The sequence below is a fragment of the Diadema setosum genome, chromosome 4 (genome assembly GCF_964275005.1).
Source record: "Diadema setosum chromosome 4, eeDiaSeto1, whole genome shotgun sequence".
Lineage (NCBI taxonomy): Eukaryota > Metazoa > Echinodermata > Echinoidea > Diadematoida > Diadematidae > Diadema > Diadema setosum.
This window is the reverse complement of record NC_092688.1, coordinates 41,388,395-41,404,476: the sequence shown is the minus strand read 5'-3', so window position 1 is coordinate 41,404,476 and position 16,082 is coordinate 41,388,395. Positions and strand designations below refer to the sequence as shown.

At 36.6% G+C, this 16,082-nt stretch overlaps 1 protein-coding gene across 1 annotated transcript in view; it reads left to right on the top strand.

Moving 5' to 3' along the window:
• The window catches only part of LOC140227882 (RILP-like protein 1), a 37,616-nt gene extending 27,517 nt beyond the window's left edge, over window positions 1-10,099 (top strand). Inside the window, exons 5-7 of the mRNA XM_072308268.1 lie at window positions 2,564-2,697; window positions 3,377-3,466; window positions 9,532-10,099. Of these exons, the coding sequence (XP_072164369.1) occupies window positions 2,564-2,697; window positions 3,377-3,466; window positions 9,532-10,099 (792 nt within the window). The remainder of the gene's footprint in view (window positions 1-2,563; window positions 2,698-3,376; window positions 3,467-9,531) is intronic.
• Window positions 10,100-16,082: the final 5,983 nt, after the last annotated feature.

The window sequence follows — 16,082 nt, the reverse complement described above, 5'->3', positions numbered from 1 at the left end:
TTCCTAGATACAGATATCTGGGCAAGAGCCTGTACCAGTATGTGATGCCTTTAAAGGGGCATTCCGGACGATTTTCATAATTTCACATCATGTAGTACATAAATCAACAGCTTCATGTATAGATTTGTAGAATTTATTGTGGTTCTTGAGCAGAGAAACAGTACTTTCAAAAACCTTAAACAAATTACACTGAACAAAGATGATGACATAGGAGCCTCACATATCTCAGAAATGTAGCAGTGTCATTCCATTACAATACCGCATGCTTGCAAGCTCACCTGTGTGTAATCTATGCATGCCTTCTTCTTTTGTGCTGCTTCCTTGAGCCACATCTCATGCATTCTTACGGTGAGGCTGCCATGTCATCATCCTTGTTCATTGCAATTTGTTATAAACTTCGAAAACATTCTTATTTTTCATCCCAATCATTATAAATCCTGAAACTCTGTACCCAGTATAACTAATTTATGTATGTTCAAATGTAAAAATTTGAAAATCATCCGGAGGTCTCCTTTAAACCCTTAGCTGTGCTTTCTTTGTTAAACAATTGGCAGGCCTGCTGTATTGGCTTTTTTGTTTTGCCGATAGGCACATGATAGACGTTATTGCCAATGAGTACATGTAGATATTATAAAGTTTGGAGGGATTAGCTGAGTGCTTGTACAAAAAGTTTGCAAAGTTGAAGTTACAGTGTGGACACATAAAAGGTTAATGGATACCGGACCATTGTAAATTCGCAAACTTTCAAAACAACTTGTTTAACCTGTTGAGGATGAGTCCCGAGTATACTTGGGCCAGTGTCTATGGGAAATGCATGTTATAGCAAAATCAGCCCGTCCTCAAATGGGCTAAGCAATATTGGCTGAGTCCCATATCTTCCAGTATTAAGTTGGGTTTGGTTGCCACGGAAACAAGCCGGATATTTCCAAATATAACATAGGTGCTTTGTTAGTCATCATACATCTTTCATTTTAAAGGTACTGTTTACCATTGGGAGTAGTGATATAAAAATGTTTGAGATATCACATTTGATGCATATTTGTAGGTCAGTTATATCACAAAACATCCTGCCATATAAAAACTATGCAATGATGCCTAAAATATAAGGAACCAATAAAACATAACTGTTAATTATAACTATTGTTCAAATTTTATATATACAATACTTAACATTGATTATACTGATTCAAATTTTTACACTGGCTGTTTCCTTTCCGTACTCACATTTGAGAACTATTTTGAAGCATTAAAGCTGGGTTTTTGATTCATCTGCAAATGGTAAATAATGCCCCGTAAGTGACAAGAAATATCTAATAAGGGCTTATGGTAATTATGGGGGATGCGGTCAGTGAATGCATCATCTGATTTTTCTTCCTTCACAGATTGGCTGATACAGGAAACATGAGAGGAACTCATCATATTATCACATTAGGTCGTAAAAACCACATTGTCAATACAGAAACAGAAAGTGGTCAGCGCTTTATTAGAGAACAGAATATCTCAGTCAATATAGTCAAATTTCCTAGTTGGGTATCAACAAAATGATTTTTGGTTTCATATCTCAGTGGATACCAACGCATTTGTCAGATGCCATTTTCAGCTAGATATGAGAATATTGAATGTAAAGTGGTTGGTGTTCAAATGCCTGAATGCCTTTTACTTCCTGGATGAACCCCCCCCCCCCAAAAAAAAAAAAAAAAACTAAATAAATAAATAAATAAATAAATAAAAATAAATAAATAATAATAATAATAATAATAATAATAATAATGATAATGATAATAATAATGATAATAATAATAATAATGAATTAGATTAAAGAGATGGCACAGTATTGGTGGAGATGAGAATTGGGCCTTTAAGTTTTTGCGAGATACCAAGAAGACACTTATGATATAGTACAGAGCATACCATTTTAAGAGGAATTCAAAGTTTATTTGATGAAAATCGGGTTTTGAATGACTGAAACATCCAAAAACAAAGTGAAACAAAGCGATCGTAATAAAGTGTGGGTCCCACACTTTATTAGAATCGCCCTTTTTTGGATATCTCAGCCATTTCAAAACCAATTTTCATCAAATAAGCACTGAATTCCTCGTAGAATTACATGCTCTTTCATATTTCATAAGAGGTTTCTCATTATCTCACCAAAAAATGTTAGAAACCTGAAATTTGGTCTCAACCAAAACTATACGATCCCTTTAACGTGTCAGAGAGAAATAGAGTAGTTAGGGCGGTTGTTGTTGTTGTTATGGGGCATTTGTGTGTTTGGTTTGGGGTTTTTTATGGAGCATGCAGGCACTATGCCTAGGTTTCATTGGGCAAGATACACAACAAAATAACAGACAAATCAACGCCGATGATGATTAATCCCCTTCTTCCTTGGCGGAGGTAAAAAATCGGGTAGAGGATTTAATATTGTGGGACGGTTACACCAATGAACCAATTTTTTTTTTTTTTTTTGGGGGGGGGGGTGTAGGGAGTGGCTAACATAATAAAGCATGTATATATTGTATATTCCACCACAATGACCATTCTTTCCTAGATTGACTGCAGGAGGGAGAGTCGGCGAGCGGTCATCAAACGCGACCCCGACAGACCCCGCTTCACCCTCAATGAGTTGAGGAAGGTCCTTGAGGAGAGGGATGAGATGCACCTCAAGGTGGTCGCCTTGGAGGAGGAGTTGGAGGAATACAGGTGTGTTTTATTCTCTCCTTCTCTTTTTTTCTTATCATTCTCTCCTCTCTTTCTATGTCATCTCTCTCTTTTTCTCTCTCTCCACACGGAGGAGTTGGAGGAATACAGGTGTATTTCATTTTCTCCTTCTCTTTTTTTCTCTTCTCTTTCTCTTCTCTCTTTGTATATCATCTCTCTCTCTCTCTCTCCTTCTCTCTCTCTCTCCTTCTCTCTCTCTATCTATCTATCTATATCTCCACATGTCAACCCATATCTATCTAGATATTATGTCTACATATCTACCTATATCTCTCTGTGATTTTTTTGTGATCTTTTCCTTTTTTCCCCTTTGATCGCTTTCATTCTCTACATCAAAGTATAAATCAATCTTTTTATGATATTCACAGCCTCTCTCTATCTCTCTTTCTTTCTCTCCCTCTTTCTCTCTCTATCTCTCTCTGTCTGTCAATTGTCAGTCAAATAGATATTTTCATTCATGTTAACCCTTTTTCATGTAGCTCTTTTGTAGACCAAGGATGCTTGTTCACCATTTATTCCACTCCATATATTCTGCTTCTGCTCGAAAAAAAAAAAAAATCAAGCCATTCTCTCCCCCCCCCCCCCCCCAGCCAACCTCAGGCCCTGTGCTGTCTCATACTCATGTTTTCCCTTTCTAACTTTCATCTTTGTCAATCTACAGACCGAAAGAGGAACCACGCCCGTGCGCGGGGAATGTCCCAAGCTCGGATGAATCGCCTTGCAAGGAGAGGACGTCTGGAATCAGAAAATTGTAAGTCTGTGGGACGGAGACATCCGCCGACGCTGCTTTGGCTGTCTTTTGAAAAGTTTCACTTTCGCTTTTGCTGCTGCATTTTTTGTGAGCAAGTGTAAAAATCGGAGTAAAACAAAATTTCCTTGTGGAATACAAGTGCAGGTTTAACTGTATTGCAATTATGTTCTTTGAGTTCTGGGTCGCATTGACAGTAAAGCAATTTATGCTGTATGTGGGACAGATGCTGTTTTAAGTAGTCTGACCCAATAGCTAAGAATTTCAGCCAAAGTACTGAAAATTGACACTATTGATTCATGAATGGATCAAAAACTTTGTGATGTTCTTCTTCTTCTTCTGTTCACTACAAGATACTCTTTGTGTGGGACTAAACACCACCACTCAATTCTGCACATTTGCACATGCATGGGGCCGAGAAAGTCTAACATGCACTCTGAATGATAAGGGGCAGAATGAATGAATGCCTCAAATTGGTCCTGGAGTATCAGGAACACGAATGACTGGCTTCTGTTTGTTTTATGTTTTATGGTGGGTTTTTTTAAAGACATTTTTTAGAAAACAAATCAGTCTTTGCAGATGGCTGATATTACTTTCACAACACATTCACTCTCTGTGTGTAGTTATATGGAATAAAAAACAAAACAAAACATGGATAGGGTATGCATACAGTGTGTATGCTATCACATGAGAATCAGGGCATTTTTGTAAGGTTATATTTCTTTTTCTTTTTCTTTGGTTTCATTAGGGATTTTGTTTGTTTGTTGTTTTTTTTTAGGGTGGGGGAAATACTGCCTACAGCTGTAATTGATATAATGGTATCTACTTCATTCTTGTCAATATTGAGACCCTAGTTCTGAGGTAGGTCTTCAATACCCTCAGAAATATTCATTCAGACTCCCATGCCATGATATGACTTTTTTGGTGCGTCAGTTTATCAGTGAGTAGCTTTCTTGTGTTTTGACCTGCACTCAGCAAAGCAGGCCAGAGTAACTCTCAAACTCTTGAACTTCCCACCTGACTAGAATAGCTGCAAGAAAATTTGTCACAGTACAATTATTTTGTACCGTTCTGTATGAGAAGTTATGTAAAAAATACTTGTACATCAAGTGTTGTGACTTGCCTTGATATAATTTCTTTGCTAATATTTGTGGAATGTTTGGTCATTGACAGCTCAGCAAACATATGATTTATAAAGTTTCTACAGCATGGTGGCTATTGATGTCACAAGTCAATGTTCAATGCGCATGAGAAATTTTATCTTTTTTGTCTTTTTCTCTCTGTATTTGTGTATGTCCTGTCAAAAAGCATAAACCAAGCTGTTGACATGTCTGAAGTTTTTGTTTCTGCCTTTCCTCTCCAAAATTATATTTTGTAAGTTCCTACTGCATTGCGGCTATTAATGTCACAAGACAGTGTCCAATGCGCATGAGAAAAAATTTTCTCTTTTTTTTTTTCTCTCTCTATCTGTGTATGTCCTATCAAAATGTTTAAGTTACGCTGTTGACATGTCTCAAGTTTATGTTTCTTCCTCTTCTTTCAGCTCAAGAACCTTTGCCTCCTTTGATTGCAAAGATTTCTTTGAAAAAATGCACTTTTACCCATTGAGTTTGAATTGAACTGCCTGGTGGCACATTTTGTTCAATATTTCCTTAAACCTTTCTAACTCTGTCGTTACCATCAGCCACCAGACTGTACACAGTGTCCCTGACATTTTGCAGCAGTGGTACTATAGGCCTGGGTTCAACCTAGATGGAACAGAGTGTTTAATAGTAACAGACCTTAATAGTCCCATACACTGTTAAATATGTTTTATCATCCCAATAGAGACCCGCAACCCTTTCTTACTTTGAATATGTAATTTGCAGCATCAGTTGTCCTATGTGCTGATTTCATGACAGTGTGTGTTTGCGTGCACGTTTGTACACTTGTCTGTGCATTTCACTGTCGTCCGTTTGTCTGTCTGTCTGTCTGTCTCTATCTCTATTTCACCCCCCTCTCTCTCTCTCTCTCTCTCTCTCTCTCTCTGTGTGTCCTGTCTATGTGCAGCTCTGTTTGTTGTGTTGTATATTTGTCAGTCTGTGTGTAGTCTCTCTGTATGTCTGTCTGACTACAATCTGTGAGTCTGTCTGTCTGTCTGTGTGTGTGTGTCTGTCTGTGGGATGTTACAGTAGCTATGGCCTGGTACAATACAATCAGATGAGATATCACAATAAATTTCTTTCTCACATAGACCCATTCACAATCTTTCTTGGTACTACTCAGTGATCAATTGTCCATCAAAGCAGTTTGCAATCTTGGACAGAAAGTTGAAACATGGAGAACAGAAAAAATAAATGTTACGATCTAGTCATTTGTCTCTCCAAGATCACTGCTTAAAAGATCTTACAGGAGACATACTCTTTTGCTTTCTACACACGCAGATTTGCTGAGGCTTTAAACTACATCCACCACAAAAAAATTGGGGGAGTTAAAGACATTGCATTGGTATCCTAGTTTCCGTGGCGATGGTATCGAGGCAAGGATAAGTCTTCACTTTTTTGCAGCAAAATTTCGGAATGTTGCATGGCACTCTTGCATGGTGGCACTAATAGAATTTTGTTCATGAGAATGCACACTTTAATTTACTAACCTGAATTATATGACTACACATTTTAGATACCTCCTGAGGACTCACATTTGTTCGATATGCAGGTGGATATGAACAGTTTTGTTTGCTTCATTTTGGAAGTGAATGTAGCTGTACAACATAATTCATTCATTTCTCCACAGGCAATTTGTCCTTTTTACCAGGATAGGTTTGCCCTTTGACATTTTACTTATTTGTTTTGCTTTTTGTAGTGATTTTGATTTTATCAGAATGCATTAAATGTATAAGCTGTTATTTTTGTGAGGGTTTTATAATTTTTGCAAATTTTGTGAATCATTGTTGGACCACAAATTTTAACATCATGTGAAATGTTGCCATGTGCGAGGGTAATTCTGCTCTGGCGATAGCCTTGGTGTCAGTTCACGAGAACAACATCTAGCGAAAATGACATTGATCTCCTCATTCACGGAAATATGTGTACATGAAAAAAGCAGCTTATACAGTATCAAGTTTTCAATGTACAATCTATATGCTTTTAATTTCCTCATGAATAAGAAGACATTGTGACCATTTGAGAATGGATGACTTAATTACATCATCTGGCTCATTATTATCAACTGATATTACGTGTTTCAAACTTCCCAAATAGAACACTTGATACTTTCTGTTTCAGATTTTATGCATTCATTCTTCAAGTATGAACACAATCATACACAACAGTTGTATACTCTGCCATAGGCATGCCTGACATAGCAATAACTAACATAGATAACCCCAAAATTCATTGAGCGATGCAGAATTGAAATGATTTGTTTTTAAGTCCACTAGATTGTCACTTTGCTGCTGGCCACTTCCCATTTTAATATTCACCGTCACTCCAGTTTTTGTATTTTCCCTCCATGTTATTGTCCTAACATCTAAAATCCAAAATAAATACTAACATGTGACAGAGCAAAGGCCAACTTACACTTTGTGAAGATTAATTTTGTTCATCATGTGCAGTTGTTTTCTTAGGAGTCCACCTTCTTGAAGGTGGCACAAAGTTTAGATATTTTGTTTTGGTTTGTTTTACAATATGATGTATAAAGCTATCTATTCCTTGCATGTTTCAGAATGTAAACAGCAACTTAATCTAAGAAGGACAGATTATGCGAGGGTTTTTTTTTTTTTCCAGCTCTCCTCAATTAAGTTCTCTCATAAGCTCCATCTTCAAAATACATGTATAATCCGACTACATTTACTGAAAGTTGATTTGGTGTGCCCAAACAATTTTTTGAAAACATGTTTCTAACCCTAAAGACTAATTTTGCACCCGAATAATGAAGGCCAAACAAAGAGAGTAAAGTTTATCTGGCTTTCATGGGGACAAATCATGTACTGCTGCTTTCTTCTTCTTCTTCTTCTTCTTCTTCTTCTTCTTCTTCCTCTTCTTCTTCTTCTTTTTGTTTGAAGAAGACTCTCTTTTTGTCATGTACCTACCACTTACTGCAAGAATTTTCAGATTTAATTCTAACTTATTTGTGGACAACAACCATCCTGCATTTATTGCAACTCATTGACAAATTGCCCTACATGAATGTAGGGCAATTTGTCAGTCAGTTGCAGTATAAACAACTCGACGGAAGAATTTAATGAATTTGAATAATTACGCAGCTCCCGCTGCATGCTATAAGGATTAGAACCAACACTTGCTGTTGGGCAAAAGCTTGGTGGTCTAGTGGAAATGTGACCTGTCCTGAGATCAGGAGGTCATAGGTTTGAAATCCTGCTCGAGCGCATACACCCATGATTTTTTATCATGGCTACTACTAAAAAACACTGATCATTTCAGTGCTTATTTACATCGATGTAGGGCAACTTGTCAATCAGTCGCAATAAAGATACCTCAACGGAAGAATTTCATGAATTTGAATAACATCCTACATTTGTACATGCATTTCTAATGGCACTAATTCAACAGAGAGGGAAAGAAATTATGAATGTATGGAGTTTTCATTGCTTGCATTGTTAAAGTAACAATTTCACACTAAGTACAAGGTTCCTTCATAAGTAGGATAGATTCAGACAAACAGAATGATAGATGTTTTATCAAGATTGGACACAGGATAAAAAACGCTGTGGAATTCTAAGACAAAAGTTTCACATTCCGTTTTCAAGGAATGTATGAACAGGTGAGGCAAAGACATCATCACGTCCACCAGGTTGATTATGCAATGCGAGTAATATCACTGATTCATGGAAACATGGGAAAATTTCAAAATTCCGTAAATTTCTTGCTGTAGTTGAGATTATGATGAGACCTCAGTCATTGCATTTGTCTGCCAATACTCTGTGTGTAAAAGCAAACTTTGAACATGGTGTGGATAGTGTAATATCACTCTTTGCCACACTGCAAGAGGTTATTAGTTTTAAAACCTTCCAGATACAAAGAGTCGTATGCATGACCAATGTTATATGTTTTCAAGTCATTCTAATTTGCAAATCGTTGCTTTATTTCTGTTCATTTGTCATTGCCATACTGTATAATATGCTGTACACATTCAACATTGTGATGAAAAGTGTGTTCAATTCAAGATGTCTCTGTAAAAGTAGTACAATGAATTAACCTCATCTCCATGCAACACAACCTTTGGCATGACTCATCAAGCCATGTTGACCATTATTGTATGATAGTGAATTTTGCCAGCAACACCATTGTTGCACTTTCAATGAAGTATAGCATGTACATTGTAAATCTGTGTAGCATGTTGTTATAGTAGAGGAAGCTGTCAAGTGGTAGCCAATGATTTTAATCATATAAAACATATTCAAACTATTGAACCATGTATTTGTTGTTTCCACATATACAGTGAGACCCAGCTGTACCAAGTACCAAACACTGATTATCAATCAATTCAATTTTGTATTTTGCACTGGCTTCAATGTGTGAAAATTCATGACCTATTTAATCAAGTCTGTTACTTAACAGATTAAATGAAGTACAAGTGAAAGCATGATACATACAATGGATGTACAAGTATGTGCATTTCATAATATCAATGTGTCTGCCACACTTTATGAATTCCCATACTGCATGTTTTATGTTATTCCCATTGGAAAGTGACAGAGAATACATTGGTCACTGTTTTGTCATGTCAAAGGCAGAAATGGTAAGAAACACACACATACAAACAGTCTTTATATCCAACCAGGAAACAGCATGCACAACCATATCATATAAAAAAAATATATAATGATATATCTATATATATATATATACACGTATATAGATATAGATAGATAGATAGATAGATATCCTTTTTTTTGTCAGTTTCTTTGGCCGTGTTTTGTGTTCTTTTCTTTTTGTGTCGCAGTTTTGTTTCATACTTTTGTTGTTTTGTGTTGTATGGAGAATGCACTTGTCACTATTCAAGCTGGGAACCAGGGATTTGACACCCTGTATTTGCTTTTTATCTCCTTCCTTTTTTTTTCATTCCAGCTTTACTAATCTCTTCGGGATTGGCAAGAGTAAAACAGATGTAGAGGAGGAACTAAAAAATTGGGAAGTGCTGGACATTGAGAAAGAGGACATTCCATCTGCAGATGATGAAGAGATTCTCAATCTGTCCATGAGCTCGGACAATTCCAAGAACGGCTTTGCATCGCCGCCCGCCGTCGTGCCACGGAGGAACTCTGACCTGACGCAGAATCGCCGCAGCAATGGCGGACCCGTCGTCATGAGTGGCAAGAACGAACACTGGTTCCTCAATGCCAAGCAGAGGTCGGCCAGTGAGGCAGAGATGTACGAGATGACCGCCACGCCGCCGCACAAATCCAGACTCGCGGCATCCACCAGCAGTTCCCGATCTCAATCTCCCGTGGAGAGGTGCTTGCAGATGTTAAAGGGCACACCGTCGCAGAGTCCACGCTCTGAGAACGTTGGAAACGAACCAAAAACGAACGCTGCAAGCGGCGATGCCGGTGGTGGATCAAGGGACACGTCGCCATCCAGATGTTATGATTCTCGTCTGGTTCCGATCCATGATATCGTTGGCACACCATTTTAAATTGCTGATGGACACTGTCATCCTCCAATATATGATATACATCTGCTAAAAACTGCCCTCCTGAATACACTCTGTAGACAAAAAGTACTCAATTGAAGCAGAAACACTTGGCATTTGCATTTCTATTATGATAATTGCGATCAAAGCTTTTTGAGAAGTGTGAGACATGTTTTTCTTTTTACTTGATATTATTGGTGCACATATCTTTCTATTCATACGTATATTTTTCCTGGAAGGAAGTCCTGGTAATACAGCAATATCAAAAAGCATATTCATCTTCTGGAAATATTGTACTACATGTATTGCAAATATAAAGAAACTCATTGTTTTGCGTGTTTTATACAGAATTATTTGGAGGTAGTGCACCATGAACAAGTCATTTTTTTAGTGCCTGTGACTTGTATTTCAGCGAGCAGATGTTTTTGCCTCAAGTATCCAGGTGGTGATGAACACCAGAGCTTACTGGACTCCATGGCACATCTACAGGAGAATTCCTAGATCAGTGACCCAGAGACCAAGGAAAATAGCCCCCTCTCAAGTTTCTGTGTTGCAGACAAGAGTACCTTGAGATTTGTTCATCCATCTTCATCCCAAGATTTTAAACTTGAAATTGTATAACATAGAAATGGTTGCAAAATAAACAAACCAGTACCGTTAGACACCAGAAATGACCATCAGTGGCAAATGAACAAAAAAAAAAAGATAATGACTGTTCTGTTGTTTTTTCTCCTTTTTTCCCATTTCTGTTGCCCCCCTTTTATAGGAGGAGGATTTCAGTGCGTTGGAACTAATTGCTCGCAAGCTGTAGGTAGCATTGTAAGATTTGGATAACATGTGCAGCATAGCTGACATCTTAGCAATTAGCTACAAACCGTATCCTTCATAATACACTTACTAGAGTCTTTACAGTGACAGATTGGGTAGACACAATGTAGTAAACAAGTCTACAAGTAACAAGGATGAACAGAATTCTGACATAAAATGCTTCTGACATGTTAATGCGTATGTAAGGGACAGTGTATACTGGTAACCAACATGACTTGATTGTTAGCGAGTGGGTGTATTATATCTTCCAGATTTAAAAACAACAATAACAATAATAATAATAATAATAATAATAATAATAATAACTGTTCATCTACTATAAAGCAAGATAGTTTCAAAGCATGAAATTTCCGCAAATTGGAGCAGACAGCCTTTTCGCTGCATGAAATTTTTGCAAAATGCCTCTGGCATTCAATGCATATAGTGCAGGCAAGAAATTTTGTGTGCCTTTTGATTTTGCACATCTTGGCTATTGTGAAATTTGCAAAATACATGTAAGATGTATGCAAAAATTTTGGGTTTTACAGTATTTAATGAATGACTTTCATTGACCAAGCAGGCTCTGTCCCAGTTGTGCCTTACATTTGTATTATGATGTAATTGGTTTTCTGTAATGCTGCTTTAACTTTTTTTTTTTGGGGGGGGGGGTTGTTTTTCGACCTGTTTTTTAGGGCTTTTTCAGAGTGGGATTATCTTTATACATTATTATGAATACATGTATTATGTTATATCCTCTTCAGAATTTTTGTGCCTCCAGTGTACGATGTGACATTCAGTACTTGTCAAATCTTTACAAAGAGTCCACTCTGTGAAATCTGTCACACTAGCCTTTACAGTCAAAGTGACTCTCTGGGCATAGTCATGGCTGCCATGTTTGAATTTTGAGCATTGATGCCCATTCATAAATCTATTTCAAATAGCAATGCCATTCACACGCTATAAACCACACTGTATAAAGATCTGTGTATACGTTTGCAAACACAGAGCATTATACATGATGTTACATGATGTTGTGTCTAGGAATGTATCGACTGACTCCTGCACACAAATTCTATAGTGCCTATGTGTATGAAAACACAAAGTACACTCGGTTGATATAGACTACAGAAGTGCTTTACTAATGCCAAAATCTGATTTAGGTTCATGCTACTATCGACCCATTATAATCTCTATAGTAAGTATGCATGTTATTGTGTAGAGGCAGTTACAGAACTGTGTATCATTTTCTTGGCAGCAGTACTACATTACTGGATATATATATATATAAGAAAACTGATCAAGTGATTAAGATTGGATGGCCAATGGCTATGTTGAACAGATGGCCATTGCATACAAGCTTTTCCATGTATTTTTGTCATGGGGGAAATGTCTGTGGCAGTGACAAAGTGGTGCCCCTCCCCCCCCCCCCCCCTTTTTTTCTTTTTTCTTTTTTTTAGATAGGTGATCACTGTCACAGATTTTAAAGGGATGGTATAGTATTGGTTGAGATGAAGATTCAGCTTCCAACTTTTCTATGTGATACACGTACATATTATGTACTTAGAAAGCCTCCATGAAATATTAAAGAGGATATAGTTCTAAGAAGAATTCAAATTTATTTGATGGAAATCAGCTTTGAAATGGCTAGACATCCAAAAACAAAGCAAAATGATGGTGAATCCCTCCTTTTATCAAGATCCCTTTGTCTTGGATATCTCGACCATTTCGAAACCAATTTTCATCAAATAAATACTGAATTCCTCTTAGACCTATACACATATGCTCTTCGTAACAGATTTTTTTATTATTTCACCAAAAAAAAGTTGGAAACCTGAAGACCCAATCGCAACCAAAACTATACCATCTATTTAACTGTAGTTTCATATAAGCATTAGTCATTCAGGTGCTGGTTGTTGGTATTAACCTGTTGAAGACGAGTCCGCAATTACACTCGGGCAGGTGTCTATGGGAAATGGATGTTGTAGCTAAATCAGCCCGCCCTCAATGGGTTTAATAATTCCTTCCAAATAACATGCATTACTGTATTGTGAAAATTGTAGACAGTGTTAAGGTGCCTTATTATAATTTGTGTGTGTGTGTGTGTGTGTGTGTGTGCGTGTGTGTGTGTGTGTGTGCATATTCAAGCATGCATATTCAGGCATGCTCTTTAAATCCATTCTTTCTACTCAGTTTGCCTTACCTGCAAAAATCCTCCCATGCAACTCTGATATGATCTTGTAAAAAAAAGTTTCACTATATAACTACTTGTGGCCATGTTATTCTATGTATTGTTCTGAGAGTGCCTTATTCTGAACTAAAAAGGACAGAACTGCGCAACAGTACTCTTTTTTTTAACACATCTGAAATCTCGATGTAAAGTTTTTGTATTTTTGTGACTCACTTTGTGTTCATTGCATGCAAATGATTTTTGAGTAGAACTCATGAGGTCAAAGGTCATGGAACTGAATTTTAGGGGCAAAAGTAACAAACTGAATATCTTGCCTTGGGTTGATTGTGGGAAATATTGTAGTGTGCATGATTTTATCATATTTCCAGGTAATATGTAAAAATGTATAGGTTTTTATTACAAGATAGTGTCACAATGAGAACATTTGGTTAATTAAGATCAACTAACAAGCATTTCAAATTTTTTATTGCAATGATGAGTGAAATTAGTAATTTGTGTAAATAAGCAATAAAACAACTTCAGCCTGCAGTTAATGTTATTTGAGCATGCTGTTTTTGTTTAAAAATGTTAAAGTGGTATATATTAGCTAAAGGAATCTATACTATTTTACTCAAAATTTTAATCTTGGGCATATGCAATAGTGTAGATTGCAGACTTCATTACAATAATGAACATAGTATCAAAATGGCCTAAATTTAGATTTAAATAAGAATAAGAGCAATGTCTATCGCCATTTCAATTATGGTGGAGACTTGATCTGTTAATGTTGGTGTCATAGAGATGATGTGTTTCTAAAATGCAATTTTTGTAGTTCCTTTCTTTTGTCTAAAATTTAACTGTATTTACCTCTGCAGTGATTTGGAGTAATAGGTTCCTATTTACTAGCGAGACATCCTTGTTCAAAACATTTGAAATTGGCGTTTTGAAGGGAGTGCCATTTACAGGTAACAATTTCTCGAGTTCATGGCATCACAGATATATATCTAATTGACTTGGTAAACACAGAAATTGTCCTATGTACAGTATCATTAGCATGACATGTGTGCAAACAGATCTATGATATTATGCAGTAGGTTATAGACATGTACCATAATTACTTTTGTTGTCATTGTTGTTTCTATTATTTTTATCATTGTTATTATCATTATTATTATGATAACTATCATTATTTCTGTATCAAATGAGGACATCCTAAATCAAAGGTTGGGGTTTTTTTCTGAATGACACTGCTCAAGAGTGCAATGAGTGAGTTAATATGTTCTGATTTTATCAGGTGGATATCAGACGTGAGTATGACTTCTTATCACACAGTTACCAAAGAGCAAAAAAAAAAAGAGAGTAAACTCAGGAATTCTGATAAATACATTTTTGAGCTTTGAAGTGTTCAATTTTCATAGAGATTGCATTGCTGTGTTTCAGGACAATGTTCCTTGCCAAGTAGGTTTTATGATCCTTTTCTGTTAGACATATAGGGCCAGTTCACACCTACACTTTTGTTTGGTTTAAACCATGATTCAAGCACTGTTTAAGGTTCAGTTTGAAATTTTTATTTTACTGTTTATTTTTTTCACACTGTGTGTGTGTGGGGGGGGGGGAGGGGGTATACTGACAGCATTTTGAAGTACGTTATATTTTGATATTACAATATGTTGTGTTAGTAAACAGGTACATGTATATCTTTTTTACCTGCCTAATCAGTTAATAGATATGATAATTCATAAAATCTCTCGCCTAAAATGCCAGGAACTGCATTCTATTTCATACACTGTTAATTGTAGTGCAGTGTTACGAAGACAAATCGTACGCACGGTGTACAGTGATGATGCAGTGGTTTAGATTTGCCAGTTCATAAAACCACTTGAAAAATGCATAGAGAGTCCAGTCTCTCTATTATTTGATTGAAGTATTAATTTGAAAGATCTTGTTGTGAAATGAATATTTTGCTGAAGTTATGTTGTGTTTCATTCCAACCTCAGACATATGTAAAATTTGTACAGAGTATACATTGTATTTCTGCCATCAATATTATGTAGAAGCAATTTATCAAAAATTGAGATATGAGGTACAGGTGTATCATGAATAAACTTTATATTTCCATGAATATAAATTTTATATGGAAAAATAGTATGTATTTTCACAATGTACTACAGTATTCTATCACTGCATTTGACTTCTAGTTTTATCACCAAATTTTGGAATACATATTCTGGTGCACACTTACCATGTGCCTTATATTGCATATTCTGCTGGTGTTATTGTTGAAGTAATAACGTATCAATACCACCTATTCCTTCCTATAAATAATAACTGCGTGTTCCATTTTTTCGTACATGTATTGTATTTTTTTTTTTGACCTTGCATCATGCGCCATTTTGTTTTCCCATTTTCTATGTTCCTTATGCAGACCTGCCCCCACAAAAGATAACAAAGATATAGGTATACTGTATGAAATAAACCCGAAAATAGAAACTGAAGAATTGCCTCCATTGCACTGTATTATAATTCTGTCTCCTGGCTTTTGCTCTTTATCCGCACGCGTAGATTTGAAAGCACACGCCACTTTCGGCGTCAGATGGTGATCTGTCAAAAATTTCAGCACCTCTAAAGATGACAAAAGTACATGGGTGTATTAACAAGACGAAGCCATATTGTTACTTCCTTTTCGGATCTTCTGAAATACGCGCAGAAGTTTTCAAGGCGTTCCGACAAAAGGAATCCCTTAATATCCTCTACCATACAGCTGAGTTAGCAAACTCTTGTGAAATGTTATTTGTTTGCTAGTGAGGTTAACACCAGCCTGTAGAAAAGGCCGTGTCATTGAGGTTTACTTATCGTTACATGTAGGACCTATGTCCCATGCAACCCACAATAACAAGTAAGCCAGTTCGGGGTTACACATGAGCAGAAAAAAAAAGGATCATGTTGTACAAGCAGGGCACGTTGGGTTTTAGAATCGCTGAGATGAATGATTATTCCAGTAATCCTTATACA